The sequence below is a fragment of the Python bivittatus genome, unplaced genomic scaffold, assembly GCF_059951505.1.
Source record: "Python bivittatus isolate LINGU-HERP-01145 unplaced genomic scaffold, Pbiv_v1 ctg000610_np1212, whole genome shotgun sequence".
Lineage (NCBI taxonomy): Eukaryota > Metazoa > Chordata > Lepidosauria > Squamata > Pythonidae > Python > Python bivittatus.
The window spans coordinates 40,257,926-40,278,927 of record NW_028277088.1 but is presented as its reverse complement, the minus strand read 5'-3'; the positions used below and the strand labels follow the sequence as shown (position 1 = coordinate 40,278,927).

The window sequence follows — 21,002 nt, the reverse complement described above, 5'->3', positions numbered from 1 at the left end:
GTAGGGCAAGAGCATGTGAAGGGTACATCTGGATGACAGTCCAACAGACAAAATTATTGCAGGATATTCTCTAGTTGTCTGGAGGAGTAGTGGACCAGCTGGCCATGATGTTCTGCTCAGCGTTAAACACAGACAGGAAACCACATGTCTGATACTGTAAAAATAATTTGTCTTCCTGCCAGAGCTAAGCAGGCAAGCAACCCAAAGGGGATTATTTTCATTTAAAAAGAATACTAATCTGCAACAATAAAAAACAAATGACAATGCATCAATTGTGTATGGAGTGAAAGTGTTACAAAAGGAACCCTTGGATTTTAGCTGAATGCGCTCCAAGTAGCCAGACCCTGTCTGGGCTGGATTCTGAACTTGGAGAAATATTCTTGAATTTTCTCAATAAAAGGCAACAGTGAAGATGCTGGATTTTTGTACTAATGTACAGATGTTGTACATTTTGTACTAATGTACAGATGCTGGATTTTTGTACTAAAAATTTTTCCCCCTTAGTGAAGGAAGAATGAATTCAAATCGGAGGTCAAGCAAAGAAACATCTGCCACTTTGTGAATTTTAATAACTATTCACAAATAAGGCCTTACTCAGCAGAATACCAGAACACAGTTTCTAATGACCAGCATTTGAATCTATGGCGGGCCAATCAGAGCTCAGATTTAAGAGGCCTTTGTAAAATCAAGATTCTAGTTGCTTAGAAGTCTGGTTGTTGCCTTTACCTCCTTGCCTGTTTCCTCTCCTCTGACTGCTTGATTTTGCTGCTGTTAACTTAAGTTCCATCTTAAACAGCATGTAAGTATATTTCTTTACAGAAATATTAGATAGGTGTGAAAGAGATTCTTCAGAGGCATACTTTTATTATTATTATTATTAAAGCTGTACTAAGCTTTTTAAAGAAGTTATACAGATTATCAGTATAGAGTAGCACTATCAGTTCTATGGCATTTTTGCAGAACAAAATACTCTTACTGGAAAGGAAAGCCAAAGCTTTTGATTCCTTCTGTGACTAAGTTTGAAGCACTGAAGCAGGAAATAACTCTAGTGTGCCAATTGTACTTGTCTGCAATAGCTTAAGGAGCAAGAAGTACAATGAAACATTTATAAAAAGTCACCAAAACTCTACAATGATGTGTAGATCTCTTTGGAATGCAGATCCTCTAGTACTACAATATTATTAAAATTACTATTAATTATGAGACACAGAGATATCTCGCAGCAATATGAAATGTTAAGAAATACAATCGTTCATTCATTCTCAGACACAAACACATACATATGTACATGCAAACAAAGTGGGAAAAAATGTATACGTTCAAATTATGGTATGCAAAAAAAATGTGGCTCGCATGTCTCTTCTCTAAGAAAGCAGAAGATTTTAACTCAGAGTCTGTGATGGTAGAGAGCAAGGGGATCACTCCCATGGGCAAAAACTGGCATCACTTTTGGGGAATTATGAAGTACTCTACATATAGTCCTCAACTTACGACAGCAATTGGGACCAGAATTTCCACTGCTAAATGATGCAGTCATAAAGCGTGAACACACTGCTTAGCAACAGCAATTCCTGCAGTCCTGGTTGCAGTTGTTAACCGAATCCCATGGTCATTAGGCGAGGCAACTTCCTGCCAGCTTCTAACAACCAAACTCAGTGGGGAAGCTGGCAGGAAGTTGCAAGTCCCAGGCAGCTTGCAAACAGGCTGGTAGGCAAGTGGCTGCTGCCAGGTGGAGGAGGGCGAAAGGGTGTGTGTGAGAGAGGCACAGCAAGGGTCGGGAAGGGTGTAAGAGGCATGGTGAGGGTCAGAGAGAGTGCACAGGGGTGCAGGAGAGGCACAGCAAGGCTTGAGGAGGGTGCATGGGGGTGTGCGAGTGGCCAATTTGGCATGAGCACAGAGGGACTGGGGGATAGTGCGCAGCTGGGGGAAACTTACCCCAGTGGCTTCCAACCTTCCCTGCTGGCTTCCCTGTTGACTTTCTGGGGAAGACGGAAGGGAAGGTCGCAAATGCCGATCACATGACTGTGGGACACTGCAACCATTGTGAGTGCAAGCCAGTTGCCAACATCACAATCATGTGACCGTGGGGGTGCTGGGATGGCTGGAACTCTGAGGACTGGTTGTAACCACCATTTGTTTAGTGCTGTTGTAACTTTGAATGGTTGCTGAATGAATGGTCATAAGTCAAGGACTAACTGTAATTGAAACTCTTATTTTTATAACTTTCAAGGTTGGCAAGCATTTGGTTCAGGATAGATCAAGAAATGAACAAATATGGGGAACCTAGTTTTAAAGGACAACACTGACATAATGAGCATCCCAGAAGCACAGTGAAGTGAACTTATGGGATTTGGACACCTCTAAATACTGTTGCATATGCCACACAAAACTAAATCTAGATTGCTTCTAATCTGCAACCATTGTCCTCAGTTTTTATAAGCAGATTACTTTTTTTTTCATAAGTGGGTAAGTAAGGTGCAGGAAACAGTAGAAATCATTAATTAGTTATTGACTGCCAATACTGAAATACTGGACACCATTCAATCAACAGATAGATTAAAATGTCAGTTTCAAAAATCAGGAATAAGACTCTGGAACAGTGTTACCTGGTGTCTATTGATTATACAACATTAGGGATTTTACACATCTGAAGCAATGAGTTTACAACCCACATAATATTAAAGATCTGTAATGGTTTCATAATATAAAAAAAGATGCAAGTGAAATACATCTGCTCATTTCTGTGAAGTGACAAATAATCAAGAAACCCAACTGATTTAGTTTAAGAGAAGTCAGATTTGCCTAAGGAAAATGTCTTTTTGCTGTTTGTTTAGTATTTGGGGTACAATGCTTTAACTGTTCATCTTCTAAATGCACAATTTTTAAAATGCTTACATTTTGCATGTTTAAAGATGCTACTTGAATGCTAAATCACCATCTCAGAATATTCAAGACAGAACTTTCTGTTTTCCTCTATATGAAAAACAGGTCTACATCACATAACACATATACTTATCAGTGTTACCATACATCTTGCCAAACAGCCAACAGACTTGATCGTATGTCTTTACTGTCAAGTCATGGCACATCACCCTTTACAAAAAAAGAACCTATGGTCATTCCTCTGTATCTTCCTCTGCCTTTTTCTCATTCAAACTTTTATGATTATCTCCTTTGTGGTCTTCCACAGCTTCAGCCAATTGCTGTCCAGCTCTGTTGTTTCCCCAAATCAGTCTGATCATGCAATGGCCCTCAAATCCATAGTGACTTCTTATTTACCCCTAAATCCAGTACAAACTCTTTATCTTTCATACTATCTCAAGACTTTTATTTACTTATTTATTTGCTTGGTTTATATGTCATTTTTCTCTTTAAAATACTTGCAAACCTACTCAACCCAGAAAATGAAAAAGGATTTGATACAGTATTATCTTTTTTATTGTGAAACAACACTGTGCATGATCTTTGCTTTTTTAGCTTCACGATCCAAAGGTCACATTTTTCACAAGATATCACCCTTTTTCCCATGGGTTGACTAGATTTGGATGTTCTCTACAAATCTTGTAATAATGCTGTATGCACACAATTCTTCCCTTGAGTGGAAGAACAGAAAAAAGGTAAAGACAGACTAGCTTTCCAAAGTGTGGTGGAACTTTAGAATATAATCAATATTTATTTTCAGGACAATTGACATACATTAAGCTTTCCATCAGAATCTATTACCTATTATTAATATATTGTATTATTATATCTATTATCTATTACCCAGTGATAAAAGAGATGAGGAGATGCAACTGCAACTCAAATTCAGAAAGCTTTAGAAAGATGTACCATGTGAAGAAAATAGTTAATATGACCATTTATGATTTTATGGAGAATCATAAAAGAAACTAAGCTGCTTCAGTATAGACTGTTTCAAACAGATGGCCAGAGGGGCAACAATTGAGCTGGAATCATTGCCAACCTATTTGTCCAAACAGGTCTAAGATATCTGTCGGTCATGAACTTGTAATGATTTGCTTGGGTTGACTGAATCAAAAGCAAAAGGTCCCACTACCAGTAGGCAGTCACTCTCTGGACGGAATATCACACTAAAATCTTTACAATGAAAGGCAAAGCTACGTGTAACTAGCATATAATCCAGGGATGATACCCCTCTAGGATCTCAGAAGGTGATTTCAAACAAAGTAACGAGAACACAAACTGCTACGAACACTTTCTTTTCATTCTAATATTTCATCTTCCTGGGTTTTTCCCCTTCCTTCCCCTTCTGCATTTTTGGAATGAATCATTAATTCATTCCAAAATGTGTAGTTAATCTTTGCTAGTGTTGCAAATATCAGTATTCCATGCATGCTTTTATGGAATAACAATAATTGAGATCACAGAGCACTGCCTGTCAGAATCCACTGAATGAGGATGTTTCCTTCAGTTATTATTTTATGAATCATTCCACTAATGCTACTTTGGAGGAAAATATAATAATCAGAAATCTTTTGATCTGTATGTTTACTATGCCAATTGCATGGAATATTTCACAATTTTATTGACTTGTTAAAGCAACCATATCTTTCTTCAGAAACATGTGACTTCCATGAAAGCCTTCTTTAGCAGCTGGACAATCCCAGCTAAAAAATGCACCCATATACAAAATGGATTACAACACACACTTACTTTCTGAAAAAATAATTTCATCATTGCATTCATCATCTTTGCAGGAACACATAAATAGCAGTCCTCCAACTCCTTTCTTTTCTTTCATGATGCATTTTTTTGAATTGAAATCATCCAATTTGTATCCATGGAGCTTTAGCATAGGGTCATGGCATATTGTTTCTAGAGTTATGTTTCCATTATTCTTTCTCCTAAAAACAATGGAAAATAAAAAAGTACAAACATTTCTTTTTAAAGAAAGACAACTGAAAATGGGGGAATATAGCATAAAAAATAATTGTGCCAAAACTAAATTTCATGTAAGTTTCAAGGTATTATCATTATAATATTTCTATAATGTTTACTGCAGTAACTTAAACAGCATTAAATATCTGAAATGGAAAGTACAATGTTATCTTCCATCACAGTAAAAATATATTCACTGAAATACTGTCTGCATGGACTTGTATACTTTTGAACCATCTTGGGAACCACTTTAGAGGAAAGCCTAGATACAAAAAATAGTAATATAAGGACAAGAGAAATGGCCTGTATTTATCCAGCTCATCAAATAATTCAAATAAGCGTAACAAATTATCCATCAAGCCAAATGCAGTTTACCAGCCATCCATGCATAGTTTACTGGATGGTAATCTACTTTTCTTTCAATAGCAGATGGGGGGGGGGTATAGTAAGCCTTTCATGGACCATAAATGAATACAGACAATATCCAGCTTGGTGGGCTATAATTTGTACAATCCTAATCTACACTGATGTAATAACCTCTAGGTGCACATCCTGTATACATCTAAGATTAATCTTGACTTGCTTTACTGTGAAATGAAACAAACCAGGATCATCTTAGTTCATCACATTCTATACCTGAATTAACACAGTGAAAACCAACAACTGAATTGAGGAATGTGGATTTGGAATCATTGGATATGCACATATAAATGCTTGGAGCAACATCTTATGGTCTCTGAAACAGACAAATGTGTATCTACAGAAATTGGTTCATGTCATTCATGATATTGTAGAACAGATATATTTTTTATCATACTGAGGGGCAAGCTAAAGTGCAATCAACCAGTTGTCCAACAAGTTAGGGAGATAGTAAAATGGAAATGGTAGTGATGGCAGACAGGGAGGGGAAGAATATAATACACTACCCATCTTAACCTGCCATCTTCACAGCATGAGTAATCATCCTATAGAACTCATCATCAAAGTTCTTTATAGTGTATAAATTAGAAAAGTAATCAACACTTCTGGAACAAGCCAATATTTTAAAATCAATTTAATATCCTTGGCATGTTTGAAAGCTGGTAACCATAATTTCCAATTAGAAACTAGAAATTGGAACTAAAACCTGAGATTAATTAGAAGTCTCCCAGTTTAATTATTATGTTGTGAGGGATGTAGAAAAAGTCAAAAATACTTGCTCAAACTTCTATTTATTAAGCCATAATATGATAATCTAAACCAGATCAATAAGTTTGAGTCAAATCTTGCCGAGTATCTTTTAAAGTTCCACATGGCTTTCAAGATACAGAATCTACTATAGCTTTGTACACCTCTGTGTTTATAATGAGCTATACTGGAGTGAATCTACATAGGTGTCCCTTAATATGCTTCTAATCAAATCTGCTCTTATGGTGATCATCCTCTGAGGAGATTGTATCCTAACTCATCTGCTTTGCTTCTGTATCCTAAAAGACTGGAACTTGCTATCAGATGTAACTATCTGAATTTCATAAATACACAGGCCCTCTTTCACTAGAATACATTTCTTTCATTTTGCAAGGAAATGACTCTCATGAAAAGTAAGAATATGACTTATACAGACTGAATCCATGCATCATTAAAATTAATTGAAACAAAATTTGGTTTTCATTTGAAAACTGTCATAGCAATCACAACATTTTGCACTTTTTACCAAAAAGTATGGTGGAGATTACAATCAAATTTAAAACAAAACAAAAACAAAAACCCAACCCTGGAAAGAATGCAACAAACGGAGCCCTTATGAATGAAAGTATATTTAACAGATAAACAAGGAATTATGAATCAAATACTAATTCTTGCACAATACCAATTCTTGCACACAGTTAAAATAAACTTACCAAACAGCTGCACAGATTTCATTCTCGCCTTCACAAATAGCAGTGATGTTGCAGTTACTGCAACAATGACCTTCGTTGGTGCAGGTTGTTAATTTAACATCACAAAACTTGCACAATTTCCGCATTTTGAATCCACCACTGAACATGCTATGTTCACGATGCTCAGCTACAGAAAAAGGAAAAACAAAATATGAAAAGAATATTAGTTCTTTCCATAAAAATACATTTTAATTGTCAAATTAGATTTTAATATGTATTATTATGAATATTTTTGTATCATAAACATTTGTGCAACAAATATAGTTTGGTTACACCTGATATCAAGAGGTCAAAATCTTATAATACAACACATTTGCTTTGGCTAGTATAGATTTCCATAGCTACTTTTCTGGAAAAGGACAGGTTCTAATTTTAAGCTTGTATTCACCTATTTCTTAAAAAAAAAAACCAACCTATTCTTCCAATAAAAATTATATATAATACATACATGTACACATATAGATGTTTGGGGAAATAATACGTAATTCAATTTTTTTGGCCAGGCTGTAATATCCATGAAGCAAAGGTAATTACTGTCAGAAACAAAGTCCTACATCCTAAAAATTAAAGAAGAACCAAACTATAAAACCATAATTTGATATCTTTGATACAAATAATCCTCAAAATTATTGCTGCACCAACACGCATTACTAAACAAAGAACACACCAACCACCCTAATTTGGCAGGATACTCTCATTCAGATTTTGCACATACTTTACAACTCTGGACAATACATTACACACATCACACCTATATTTGGTATGTAGGTGGTTCTCAGAAAGGTTCAGCCAGAACAATGGGAGGAAAACAAGCACAACATATTGCAGTGGATATATCTGGGGCAAGAAGCTAGAAGTAATGGATTTTCCAGTCTAAGAAATGAAGATATTTGTCTCACATCTAGCTGCGATTACCAAGTTATAAGAGGAACTCTCTTTTTTTCTCCTTTTCATTTAGAGGAATTATTTTTTCCCCTTTCTTTGACGCTTCAAGTATGAAGTTGCCAGCAGCCAGATTATGCAAACTTGTTAAAACATTGAGTGTTAAGTTGTAAATAATATGACTCTGTTGTAATGCTAATTAATTCATTTGGTTCTTTCAGTCAGCTGTTCATAGACATCCAAATATATGTGTACTTTGTATAAATCATATGGTTTTATATGCAAATATATTATATACGTGTATTCTCAAATTTTCTAAAAACTTCATACAAAATTATAACTATTTGAACAGTGTTCTAAATGGAATGTTACAAATTGGGTAAACAGGTAGTCCTCGTTTAGCAACCACAAATGGGACCAGCCACTCAGTTGTTAAGCAAAGGAGTCGCTAAGCGAAACTGCAACTGTGATTATGATCTTGCTTCGGCTTTCCTTTGGTTTACAGACCTGTGAAGGTCATACAGGTAGTCCTCAAGTTACAACGGCAATTGGGACTGGGAACTCCATCAATAAGCAACATGGTCGAAAACTGTGATGTCATGTAACTGTGTTGCTTAACAACTGTAATTCTAGCAGTCCTGGTTGTCGTTGTTAAACAAAGACCGTGCATGTCATTAAACGAGGACCTCAGTGATTATGACTTCCTACTCCCTCCCGGCTTCCCCACTGTCTTTGCTTGTGGGAAGCTGGCAGGGAATGTTGGAAATCACAATCACATGACTGTAGCCCACTGCGATGTTGTAATTGTGAGCCAGGTGCTGAGCACCCGGATGCAGGAATGCTGCAACAGCTGGAACTCCAAGGACTGGTCTTAAATCCCCCTCATTTAGTGCTGTTGTAACTTTGAATGGTCACTGAACAAATGGTTGTAACCTAAGGACTACTTGCAAATGCAAGGATTGGTCATAAAGTTATTGTTCCATCACCGTTTTAACCGCAAAATGTTGCTAAATGAGGCAGTTGCTAAACAAGGCCTATCTGTATATTATTTTGTACTATATCAGGATCACTGGAATTATACTTTGCAAAACTATGTATTCACAGGTAAGATCACATAACTCAGTACTAGAAAAGGAATCATTATTCATTAGTCTACATATAACATAATCATGGAGAAAATCTATTAAAGAACTTGATGGCACATAATCAATCAATCTATAACATAAAGCAAATTTGTTTATGGAAAATGGCTGCTACCAGAGTCATGTACTTCCCTTTTTTTTATGGAATGACCAGTCAGATGCAAATGTTCACATGTGGGCAATATTATACTCTGCATCTGAAAGCAATAATTCTGTATTCATTCAGAATTGGTGTTACATTTTGGGTACTAAGAGGTTGAGTTATGCTGGTATGCTAGAATGTTTTGTTGCTACAACTTTTGCTCTTTTCACAACAGTATTTTGACTTGATAGATAGCATCATCATTCAGGGCCTAACCCATGTAACTTACAGTCTCAGTATATGGAACAGCTGAAAGGAATAAAAATGAATACTAATAAAATACACCATCTTTTAGCAAATCCCCATGGCTCAGGTTCTTCCTTTCTACCTGCCAACTAAAGTGTGATGGAACTTCAAAATGCAATGAATATTTATTTTCAGGGCAAAAAATACCCATTTAAGCTTTCCATCATACAGTACTAGAAAGCAGATTTGCCATTTTAAAAGGGGAAGGAAGGAAACTGCGAGTTGTATTCAGTAAGATTGTGCCACAGGAGGAAAGCAGTTAATATTTCCATTCCTAATTTACAAAAAGTCATGGAATAAACTAGATTGATTCCACCATTGCTTATTAAACAGCAAAGATAGCCTATTACTATTAATATATTTGCATAATGGAGCAAGAGCATCCTCTGACAGTAACTTTCAGCATAAGGACTTAATCAGCTGAAAGCCTTTATTTTATTCCATAATTATTTCTTTTAAATAATTCAACAACATCCCTATGGTCTCAGGTAGACATCAGACATAAAAAAAAAAAATTCACAGGGACAAAGAAAAAAACAACCATTCTGAGAATGAAGCAACATACAGTCGTGTGAAAAAGAAAGTACACCCTCTTTGAGTTCTATGGTTTTACATATCAGGACATAATAAAAATCATCTGGTCCTCAGCAGTTCTCAAAAGTAGGTAAATACAACCTCAGATGAACAACAACACATGACACATTACACCATGTCATCATTTATTTTACAAAAAGAAAGCCAAAATGGAGAAGCCATATGTGAAAAACTAAGTACACCTTATGATTCAATAGCTTGTAGAACCACCTTTAGCAGCAATAACTTGAAGTAATCGTTTCTGTATGACTTTATCAGTCTCTTACATCATTGTGGAGGAATTTTGGCCCACTTCTTTACAACATTGCTTCAGTTCATTGAGGTTTGCCGGCATTTGTTTATGTACAGCTCTCCTGAGGTCCCACCACAGCATTTCAATCGGGTTGACATCTGGACTTTGACTCAGCCATTGCAACACCTTGATTCTTTTCTTTTTCAGCCATTCTGTTGTAGATTTGCTGGTGTGCTTGGGATCATTGTTCTGTTGCATGACCCAACGTTGGCCAAGCTTTAGCTGTTGGACAGATGGCCTCACATTTGACTCTAAAACACTTTGGTATACAAAGGAGTTCATGGTTGACTCAATGACTGCAAGGTGCCCAGGTCCTGTGGCTGCAAAACAAGCCCAAATCATCCTCCCTCCACCACCGTGCTTGACGGTTAGTATGAAATGTTTGTACTGATATGCTGTGTTTGGTCTTCGCCAAACATGACACTGTGCATTATGGCCAAACATCTCCACTTTGGTCTCGTCTGTCCAAAGGACAGTGTTCCAGAAGTCTTGTGATTTGTTCAGATGCAATTGTGCAAACCTAAGCCATGCTGCCATGTTCTTTTTAGAGAGAAGAGGCTTTCTCTTGACGACCCTTCCAAACAAACCAAACTTGTTCAGTCTTTTTCTAATTGTATTGTCATGAACTTTAACATTTAACATAACTGAGGCCTATAGAGTCTGAGATGTAACTCTTGGATTTGTTGCAATTTCTCTGAGCATTGCACGGTCTGACCTTGGGGTGAATTTGCTGGGACATCCATTCCTGGGAAGATTGGCAACTGTCTTGAATGTTTTCCACTTGTGAACAATCTTCCTCACTGCAGAATGATGGACTTTAAATGGCTTGGAAAGGGCCTTAAAACCCTTCCCAGACTGATGGGCAGCAACAATTGCTTCTCTAAGATCATTGCTCATGTCTTTACTCTTTGGCATTGTGTTAACACACACACCTCAATGCTCAAAACCAGCAAACTCCTAAAACTTCAGCTTTTATAAAGGGAGTCACACTTGCTGATGATCAATTGATCAAGGACGTTTGATTAGCAGCACCTGATTGCTACTTAGCCTCTTCATACCTATGGAAGCAGTAAGGGTGTACTTAGATTTTCACACATGGCTTCTCCATTTTGGCTTTCTTTTTGTAAAATAAATGACGACATGGTGTAATATCTCATGTGTTGTTGTTCATCTGAGGTTGTATTTACCTACTTTTGAGAACTGCTAAGGACCAGATGATTTTTATTATGTCCTGATAGGTAAAACCATAGAACTCAAAGAGGGTGTACTTTCTTTTTCACACAACTGTACATGACAAATCTGTAAGAACATGAATTGCTAAGAACCATCTCTTCTTGCCATCCCTATTCTTACCTTCAAAATTACCATAAGGAACATGAATTTAGGATCTATCATTTACACAAATAATGTCTAGTTAATATTTGCTGGATTATTGTTTTGGTGAAGCATATCCAAAAATCTGATGCTGCAATTTGTAATCCATGCATGTTTTCCTGGAAGCTGGATAACTGAAATTGTAGAACTCTGTATACTAGAACTTGTTGAGTGATCTGTCCTAGATAATGAGGACATTCAAATCTGATATTCCTCCATAAAGCATTCCAATAATGCTATTTTGGAGGGAAATATAATAATCAGAAATCATTTGATCAGTAATTTTACCAGGTAATTTGCATGAATTATTTCACTGTTTTAACATTCTGGTCATATGATGATGATGAATTTTAATTGATGAGAGAGAATATTAACCCTAATATAATGGAGTAGAAAATTGCCCAATTTCTTTTTGAAGAACGCTAGTTAAGGATTTAAAAAATAGGCATACATTTTAATTTTTATTGGAAGAGATGCAGAGGAGGGAGGAATCTTCCTGCAAGCAACTGCTATAATCACAATATCCACAGGGAAATTGAATCACTAATTTGGAAATGATATGGTTTCTCCTTTGTTTACCATATTTTTCTCTGGACATTACATGTGTTCATATCATAGCAGTGGTATTTCTAAGGCTAGTTTTAAACACTCATATTGTCATGGCAACAGACATTTAGTTCTAAATGCAAACAAAGAGAACACTTGGATACCACAAAAGTATTTTTAATGCTGACCTTGCTCTTTTTTCTAATGGTATGTTTGCATTACACATTCATCAACCTCACCCATTTCTTAAAGGAAATGTGTCTACTGATCTTTAAATACCTGTGCAATTAAACAACATGGATAAGCCTTGTTAAGGGTTGCTCCTATTGGAGAAAGGACAATAGTCAGTCTGTGTAGCTTTTCTTCAATGACTGTGGGATTTCCTTGTGTTGATGACTCCTTTATTATATAATACATCACCAAAGGAAAACTAACTTTAATCTAGTCACTTGGCAAACAATGCAAGGGGTTGTTTTTATTATCAGCATTTTATAATGGCATAATTTTGCTCATTTATCAATCTGATGAGATTATTCACAGATACCTAGATAAAGTGGAATGCAAAATAAGCAAGCATTCTTGGCTTTACCCAAATATGTTTATAGCAAGACTTGAAATCAAGGAATCTTCCACTAAAAATTTGATATCTGGTTTTAAAAATAAATTAAAATAACAGACTTTAATAACTATTCTAATAACTACTAGAAGGGCTTGCCGATCACTGAATATTAAATTTGACAATGATAAAAGTGCAGAAAAACAGAAAAAGCTCTTTTTACATTAAAAGTGCATCAGTATTGTCTCATGGTACACAATACTTTCAAGATGAATAACAGTGTAAATTTCTGTGTGTCCTCTTCCAGAGTAATACTGACAACATACCCAAAGAAAAACATGTCTCATTATATTTCATTACCTCATCTCAAGTGGCAGGGGTCAAGCAAGTCAAGCAAGCCTTTTGCATAGAACTTGGGCTAGAATCAGTTCTCACTAACAAAAACATTCAGTCCAGAAATCCAGTTTTCACCTTTAGCCTACCTAATGGTAGCACAGCTGCACCGAATATCAGAAGGCAGAGAGGCACTAATATGCTTACTTGCAAGGGGATATGCCATGGGAATCAAGGTCCACTTGAGAACAGTCTAGCATATCTGAATAACTTTGCATCCAGATCAGACTTGAGGAACACCAGCTAACGCTGTTAACTTAATACAACTGGATGGGCAGATCTTACTAGCTGAACTAAGGCAACTAGACCCTGTAGTATAAAACTTTCAGCCTATGAGTAGCTCATTGCTGGATGTCTATTCCTTGAGAGCTTATATTACTGATTACCCTTGTAACTTGAATATTAATAAATCTCCCTAGTACTGTATATGAACCCTTTGCCTGGACTGTTATCTTCACTTTATGTTTGCTTGAGAATATTGACTCATTTAGATTTGTCTGGTGTTTGACTTCTAGACTGACTGTTCTTTTGTTTCTATCTCTGACCATGAGTAATCTTTCCTTGAATTAGACTTTGCACTGTATAACTATGCTTTTGTAGCTCCTAATGCCAACTTGGGATAAGGCATTATTACAAAGATGTAGCACCAGCAGTTAAGGTGCTAGAACACCACCTAAAGCATCCTCATCTATATACTATTAAAACCCTCACTGTGCTAATCTATTTGTACCCTTTAGTCCAAACAATGCATTATACTGCAACAATTTTTGAATCAAGATACCTAAAATCCACTAATTTAAAGAATGCGTAAAAAATCCAGGACCCATTACTTCTGTGAAATTGAAATTTCCATGATATTCAGACTACTTTTAATTGCAAAGCTGTGGCTGTTGCAGTGTCCCTGCAGTCACGTGATCCTGATTTCTGACTCTCCTTGCCAGCTTCCCTCAAGCAAAGTCAACGGAGAAGCTGGCAGGAAGTTGGAAGTTGCTCCCGCTCCCACTGCTTTTTTGCCTGCCCATGGTCATTCTGTTTAGGTAAGTAAATATTGACTTATTATTGAAGCTTGCCACTACAATTATTTTTCTATTTATGATGTATACTCAGATGATCACAGGACCATGCAGCATTGGTGTAAAAAAAAATGGTAAGCCTAAAATGTAATGTTCATTCTGGTCACATCAGACTTCACTACCTTTCTCTCAGAGGATGACCCAATGGGTCACAGGGTTGTGTAGTGTATATTAGGTTGTGTAGTGTATATTAAAGGGACACAGGAGCACCTCTTTAGTTAAAGTGAACCATTAAGATTTTACTAGGAGTAAGTCTCAGGTGCTTCATACAACAATGGAAGTCCTTCACAGAACTCAAACATTTAGAATCCATTGAGAATTTGGATCCTCTACCTGAAGTTGGGCTTGAAAAAAACAAGTAATGGTGAATTCATGGAGTGTAAGTAGCTAATAAACAAGTACAATTTGTGACACTGCGCATCATTACCAAACTTAGGCCACTTCTGCTAAGGCATATATTTCCTGAATCAACAGGATCAAATAAATGATCCATACCATCTTAATAAATGTTCTCTTGCTCTAGGTCCATGGAATTATGCTCTCTAAATCATGAGTTCATTTCTGGTAACTTCAGTTGGATTTAGAATTTATCTAGAATTGAAACTATATATTTTCTGAACTACTAAATTCTTAAAAGCTATCTATGTTTATATCACTATGTATATTTAACCTCTAAATTATACACACGACCTCCATATTACAGTTATAACATGCTGTTTAAAAATATATGTGAGAGGGAAAACAGAGGCTGAAACATTAAAAAGTTGTATATGTCATTCATACTTTCAAATAAACTACCATGTACACAGAAAGAAGAAAGCACAAGCTTGTATTTATTTATTTAGCATATTTGGACAGAAACAAAGGATAAACTTCATACCCACCTATCTCTGTGACACAGAAATTAATTTTAAAGAACTTTACATATAAACAAATATACTGGAATTTTTTTTGTTGTTGTTCTACTCAAAAACCAAAATCTTACTGAAGTTGGAATATTTGCCTTATATTTGAGTTTCCTGTTTTTTGTTGATTTTTGTGTGAACATCAAATTAAATGTATGCTTATGCTTCATTTCCTATGTGGGTGGTTTTTGTTTTTTAAAAAAGATCTAATGAAAAGTCATAAAAAGCATATGATTTATGCTTCTGATCCTAAAAATAGTTTGACAATTATTGTTGTACCCTCCAGAGAAAACTGTGTTGTACAGAAAAACATCTATTGGAACCCTGTTACAAATCATATTTAACCAGTTCAATATGATCTCTAATCTTGGATTGGTGTGACAAAACTCTACTCTTGAGCCTTTAAAAATGTTTACTAGTGTATTATTTCAAGGTGGATATGAAACAATGATACTAGAAATCAGCTATCCCCAACATCTGCTATAATTATTTTATTCCTTTTTTTAAAGGTTATTTTGTACATTTACCCTATACTATTCTTACAACACAAACTTACTTAAGTCTGCTCCCAGGTCAATGTATATACAATTGCAGCTGTGTTCTATGTATATTCAAATAAACATACTTCCTCAAAGATGTTTCTATATGAAAAGCCTGCATAAGTGAACAGTATAACTACTTCATTTGGACCCTAGATTTAATGGAGAATATATCCTGATGCAATTTCTAACCACATTTGTTAATGAAACAGGAGACTTTTCTCCTTTAGAAGCATTTTGCAAGTAAGCTTGTAAAAATAATATTTGGAGTATAATTTATTATTGTATTTAGAGTAAATATTTGGTATATAAAAATTGAGATATCTTTATTAGTTAAATTGAAACATATATACTATTATCTAATTAGTAAAGTTTAAAAGTACAACTTAATCCTTTGGGATAAACATCTGCCAGAATATTTTTGGATTAAACATTTGATATATGCTATACATTTCCTGGCTAAGAAAACAAATAGATTTTTAAGCTGTTGTGATCAGCTTCCTTAATAGAAACTGCTTGAATTAATGGAAAATAATTTATACAGACAATATGAGAAAAACACAACTAACATAAAAAGCCTGTAATAAGATTTTCTTTAATCACAAGAAAGTATTTCATAAAAATTCCTTTACTTTGGAGGCTTAAATGCCTTGGTGACTTAAAAATGATTATCAAATATGTCAAAATTCATGAGAAGAAAATTTAGGCTGAGAGAGATGAATGGGCAAATAAAGTGCTACCAACAAATCTATTTTAATGCTTACTGGTATCATCAAAAACTTCCATTTCCTGCTGTTTTTAAAGCCAGCCTTCCAACACAATCTGAATCACCAGACTTGATAAAACAAAAGGAAAGTCTCAATGTTGTCTTTAATAATTTACTTATTAAATTTATTAGGCCACCCAACTCCATCACGACTCTGGGCAGTGTACAATATGAGACGGTTGAAAGCAATGCAATACAAAACAAGGAAAAATACTGAACATCTGGAAAAGAAAATAACACAATCCTTAATACACAAATCATCCCACAAGGGTTCTACAACCTCTCTAGCCCAAGGCCTGGGGGAAGTGCCAGGTTTAAGGCTCACTTAAATGAGTTTGGGGGGGCACCAATATCAGGGGGGATATTGTTCCAGAGGGCAAGTGCCAGCCTTGCAAGACAGGAGGCACAGTAAGATGAGCTAATTCTATTTTATTGTAAGGTTACATTAACAGAATCTTGCAAGTCTAAAAGTACATTTCTCCTGCCATCTCCTTTACAGTTCAAGAAACTAGGGAGGGTCCCTTCTGAGCTGCCTGCCTCACCCACATTCTGCGGGTTAAGCTGCCTTTTATCTGACCGTTCTCTTGGCCTCATCTCTTCTCCGTGTCTCCCAAGGTCATTCCCACATACCATTACAGCAGTTGATACAACAGAGAAGGATTGTTTCTTGGATCCCACCAGATGACACTATTTAATCAGTGGGACTCAGAGCATGTGGACTGTGTCCAATCAAATGGGAGAGGCAGAAACTACAAAAGTGCCCCTCGTGGTGATTTTGCTGAGTGGATTTGGTTTGTTGTGTTTTTCTGGATCTGACTTATCCTTTTTTCTATTTTATTGTTTCCTATCTTGGAAATAAGCCACCCAGGGTCTGAGAACTGGGCAGCCTTCAAATCTAAATAAATAAATAAGACAGTTCCTCACATATCCAGGCTCAATGCCAATAGGCATAGTCATGTAAAGTCCTAAAAAGTACTTCATTCTGTTGACTACTTTGGCAAGGAAGTTTTCAAGTTCAGCATTTTTTTCTCTTTTTTCCTTTTATTTGAAATGTTATTACTATTTTTTACATTACGTTACTCATAGTAACTTCTATATTAAATAATCTTATTAAAATTTTCCATACCCATCCTGATAGGTATTCATTTTATCATTTATAAAATAGAAAAAAATCCTGCCAATCCCAATAAAATAATGATTTCCCACTAGTTTTTTACATATGTGAAATTTATCAGAGACCTTTTCCAACAGGGCAAGGAACCAAATCTTATCAAACTATTTGAAAAGTAAAAGATGATCCAGATATTTCCATTAGTGGAAATCCATTATCCATCAATGATTGATTCTGCTGCTAAAAGCAGGTAAACAGTGTTTCTCTTTTTTTCCTTTCATCAAATATATATAATAGGCCTACCTTTGGTGAAAATTCAATCTTTTGCTTGACTGTTACTGCTTTTTTAAAGACCTTCCAAATTTTACAACTTCATTGCATTCCCACCAAAGATGGAAGAAAGTGATTTTGTTCCATTTTTATTCAAGGATATTTGCAAGATTAGACTAGACATGTTTGACATTTGATTAATGTGACATACATCTGGACCCTTTTCAGTTAGGATCCAGACCTGGGTATAGTACAGAGACGGCTCTGGTCTCGCTTGCCGATGACCTATGATAAGCTCAGGATGGGGGAGGTGCATCCATCCTGGCTCTCCCTGATCTCTCAGCGGCCTTCAATACCATTGACTATGGTATCCTTCTGGATCAGCTATGGGGGTTGGAGTGGGGGGCACCATTCTGCAGTGGTTCTCCTCCTTCCTCCAAGGCCAGTTCCAGTTGGTATTGGTGGGAGGGGAGTGGTCTAACCTTAGGCCCCTGCTCTATGGGGTACCTCAGGACTCTGCCCTCTCCCCACTTTTTAATATCTAGCTGCTGAGGGAGGTCAGTTTGGGGTCAGGTATCATCAATATGCCGATGATACCCAGCTATACATCTGTCTCCAGCAATTCAAGTGAAGCTGTCAATGTCCTTTTCAAGTGTCTGGGGGCTGTGAGGGTCTGGATGGGGAAGAGCAAGTTATGGCTCAACCCTCCTAAGACTTAGTGGCTATGGGTTTTGGGTCCCCCAGATCTGCAAACTGCAGAGTTTCCATCTTTGGCTCTGGATTGGGTGCTACTACCCCATTTAGACTTGGTGTGTGATATGGGGTTCTTCTGGACTCACAGCTCCTGCTCAATTAGCAGGTGGCAGCTGCGTCCAGGGAGCCTTTGCACAATTGTGTCTTGTGCACCAGTTGTGCCTATTCCTGGACTGGGAGGCCCTGTTCATGGTTACTTGTGCCTTGGTCACCTCCTGATTGGACTATTGCAAAAAGCTGTACATGGGGCTGCCCCTGAAAACAATCTGGAAGTCTCAACTGGTCCAGAATGCAGTAGCATGGGTAGTTATGGGTACATCTTGTTATGTCCATGTAACACTGCTACTCTGTGAGCTGCATTGGCTCCTGATAGGCTTCAACGTGCAATTCAAGGTGCTGGTGGTTACCTTTAAAGCCCTACATGGCATAGGACCAGGTTACATGAGGGGCTGCCTTCTCCCAAGAACATCTGTCCACCCCACATGCTCCCACAGGGAGGGTACACTCTAGGTTCCTTCTTTCAAGTCTTATCATCTTATGGGACCTAGGAAGCATCCCTTTTCTGTGCTTGTCCCTGCTCTCTGGAACAATCCCCCCTCCCACACACACACAATATACGACAGGCCCCAACTCTCCTTGCCTTTAGGAAAGCCCTTAAGACTGGCTCTTCCCTCGGGCATTAGGGGTTGGTTGAGTGGGAGTCTTTCCCTTCTGAGGTCTGTTTTATCATCATCATCATTTTTGTATCTTTATGAGTCATACTGGTTGTGTTGGGCAGCCTTATAAATCCTGAAATAAATATATCAATAGTTCCCCCCCTTTTCTGTTCTTTTTGTTTTGTTGTTGTTTTGATGTTTTTGTAGCTTTTTCCATGCATTTTTTAAAATATATTTTATAATTTTTCTACTTCTTTCTGTTAAACTTGTTTAGAAATACATAAAGACAAGAAATTCCACTTACCTTTATTTAGTGTACAAAAGGGCCAAGGGATGTCTCCCAATGTATTTAATCTTTTAAAAATTCAGCAACTCAACAGCAGTGGGCTGTTCACAGAAACTTTGCCCCATTTTAAGAGACAGGTCTCCAACCTCTTGGTATCCTTGCCAATAATGGTATTTTATTATCTACTGTAATTGTGTTGTTATGTTTGTAAGTGTTCAGCTACAATACTTAAATTTGGCTTTGTTTTCTATAGATTTATCCTGATACGTATTATTGCTATTTACTGAAGCATAGGCTTTGATGTAAACCAACCTTTCTTCTTTTCCCAAAGAGTAAGCAGAAATAGCCCTGTTGACATTAGAAAATATCAGTTTCAGAAGCAGCACTTTTTTTTCAATAAAGCTAGCCCGGTTTTCTAAAATAATCATCATGATATGCAATTAAGGTGCTTATATCATCTACAGCCCTCCAGCCTGCAATTTTTTTCACTTGCCTTTCAAATACAAAGCAAGTTGCCTGTCTCTGACAGAAGGCTTTTTCCCTCTGAAACCCCAACACATACCATTTGAAGCACTCTGAGCTTCGTGATTAATCATTATTGCTTCTAGTTCCTCCGAAGCAGCATCATAGGAGAATTACTTATGAAACAAAATCTGGCATAATGAACATCCACCCGATTCATAGGGATCTTCTCTTAAATACAATGCCAGAATTTTCATGATCTAACTATTATACTATAAATAAAACAATTGCTTTCTAAAGTTTTATTATGATCTCTACAAGTGAACAAAATAGCCTGTACCCAGTTAAATGGGATTTTTCAAGCTGCCACCAAAAAATAAAACATAATAAAATCCTATTTTGTATTATTTTATTTTTATTTTTCACCTTTAGCAATGTTTATTTTGATATCAATCTATTTTTTCAGTATTCCACAATCTGTGCTCCTGTACTTAAAGTGAATCTTGGATCCTCACTGGAGCAATCTTTTGAAGGTTTTCAACAAATGATCAACAGTACATTAACTGCCCTTAATAACATACATTATATTCTCAATTATGCATATGGTAGATTAAGTTCAAACTATATTTCTACCATGAACTCAGTGACACAACCAGGGAAGATCTGTTTTGGCTAGGGTGTGCTGGTTCACATAACAGGCTAAACCCAAACCAAAACAACCAGATTATGATGTCTGAACCTAGTCATTAAGTGGGTTCTGTCTCTCTCAGTCTTACGTTGATTCTATAGTAAATTATTTTGAATGAAGGTAAAAGATAACAGACTTCTGAAATATATAACGTGAATTCCTGTGTTAAATCTGTGTCAGCTTTGTGAGGTAGTCCAGACAAGAAGCACATCCAGGAGTCCTAGCTCTAACTTTACTGTAATGTTACATTAACAGAATCTTGCAAGTCTGAAAGTACATCTCTCTCCCCTTGCCTTTACAGTCCAAGAAACTAGGGAGGATCCCTTCTGAGATTTTTGCCATGCCTTCTGCGGGCTCAGCTGCCTGTTGTCTGATTGTTGCCTAGTCTGCGGATTTTCCTCCTGTCTCCCAAGGTCATTCCCACATACCATTACAACCTGAAAACATTTTAGCTGTAATTAGGATTGTTATTACTCATTACTGGAATGGGAAATGCAGAAGCCCATCC

At 36.6% G+C, this 21,002-nt stretch overlaps 1 protein-coding gene across 2 annotated transcripts in view; it reads right to left on the bottom strand.

Moving 5' to 3' along the window:
- Positions 1-21,002, bottom strand: part of TGFBR2 (transforming growth factor beta receptor 2) — a 61,041-nt gene that overhangs the window by 26,611 nt on the left and 13,428 nt on the right. For both annotated transcript variants that reach the window (XM_007422833.4, XM_007422834.4), the window contains exons 2-3: positions 6,780-6,945; positions 4,675-4,865 (exon numbers count right to left, since the gene is read on the bottom strand). In XM_007422833.4, coding sequence (XP_007422895.1) covers positions 4,675-4,865; positions 6,780-6,945 — 357 coding nt within the window. The remainder of the gene's footprint in view (positions 1-4,674; positions 4,866-6,779; positions 6,946-21,002) is intronic.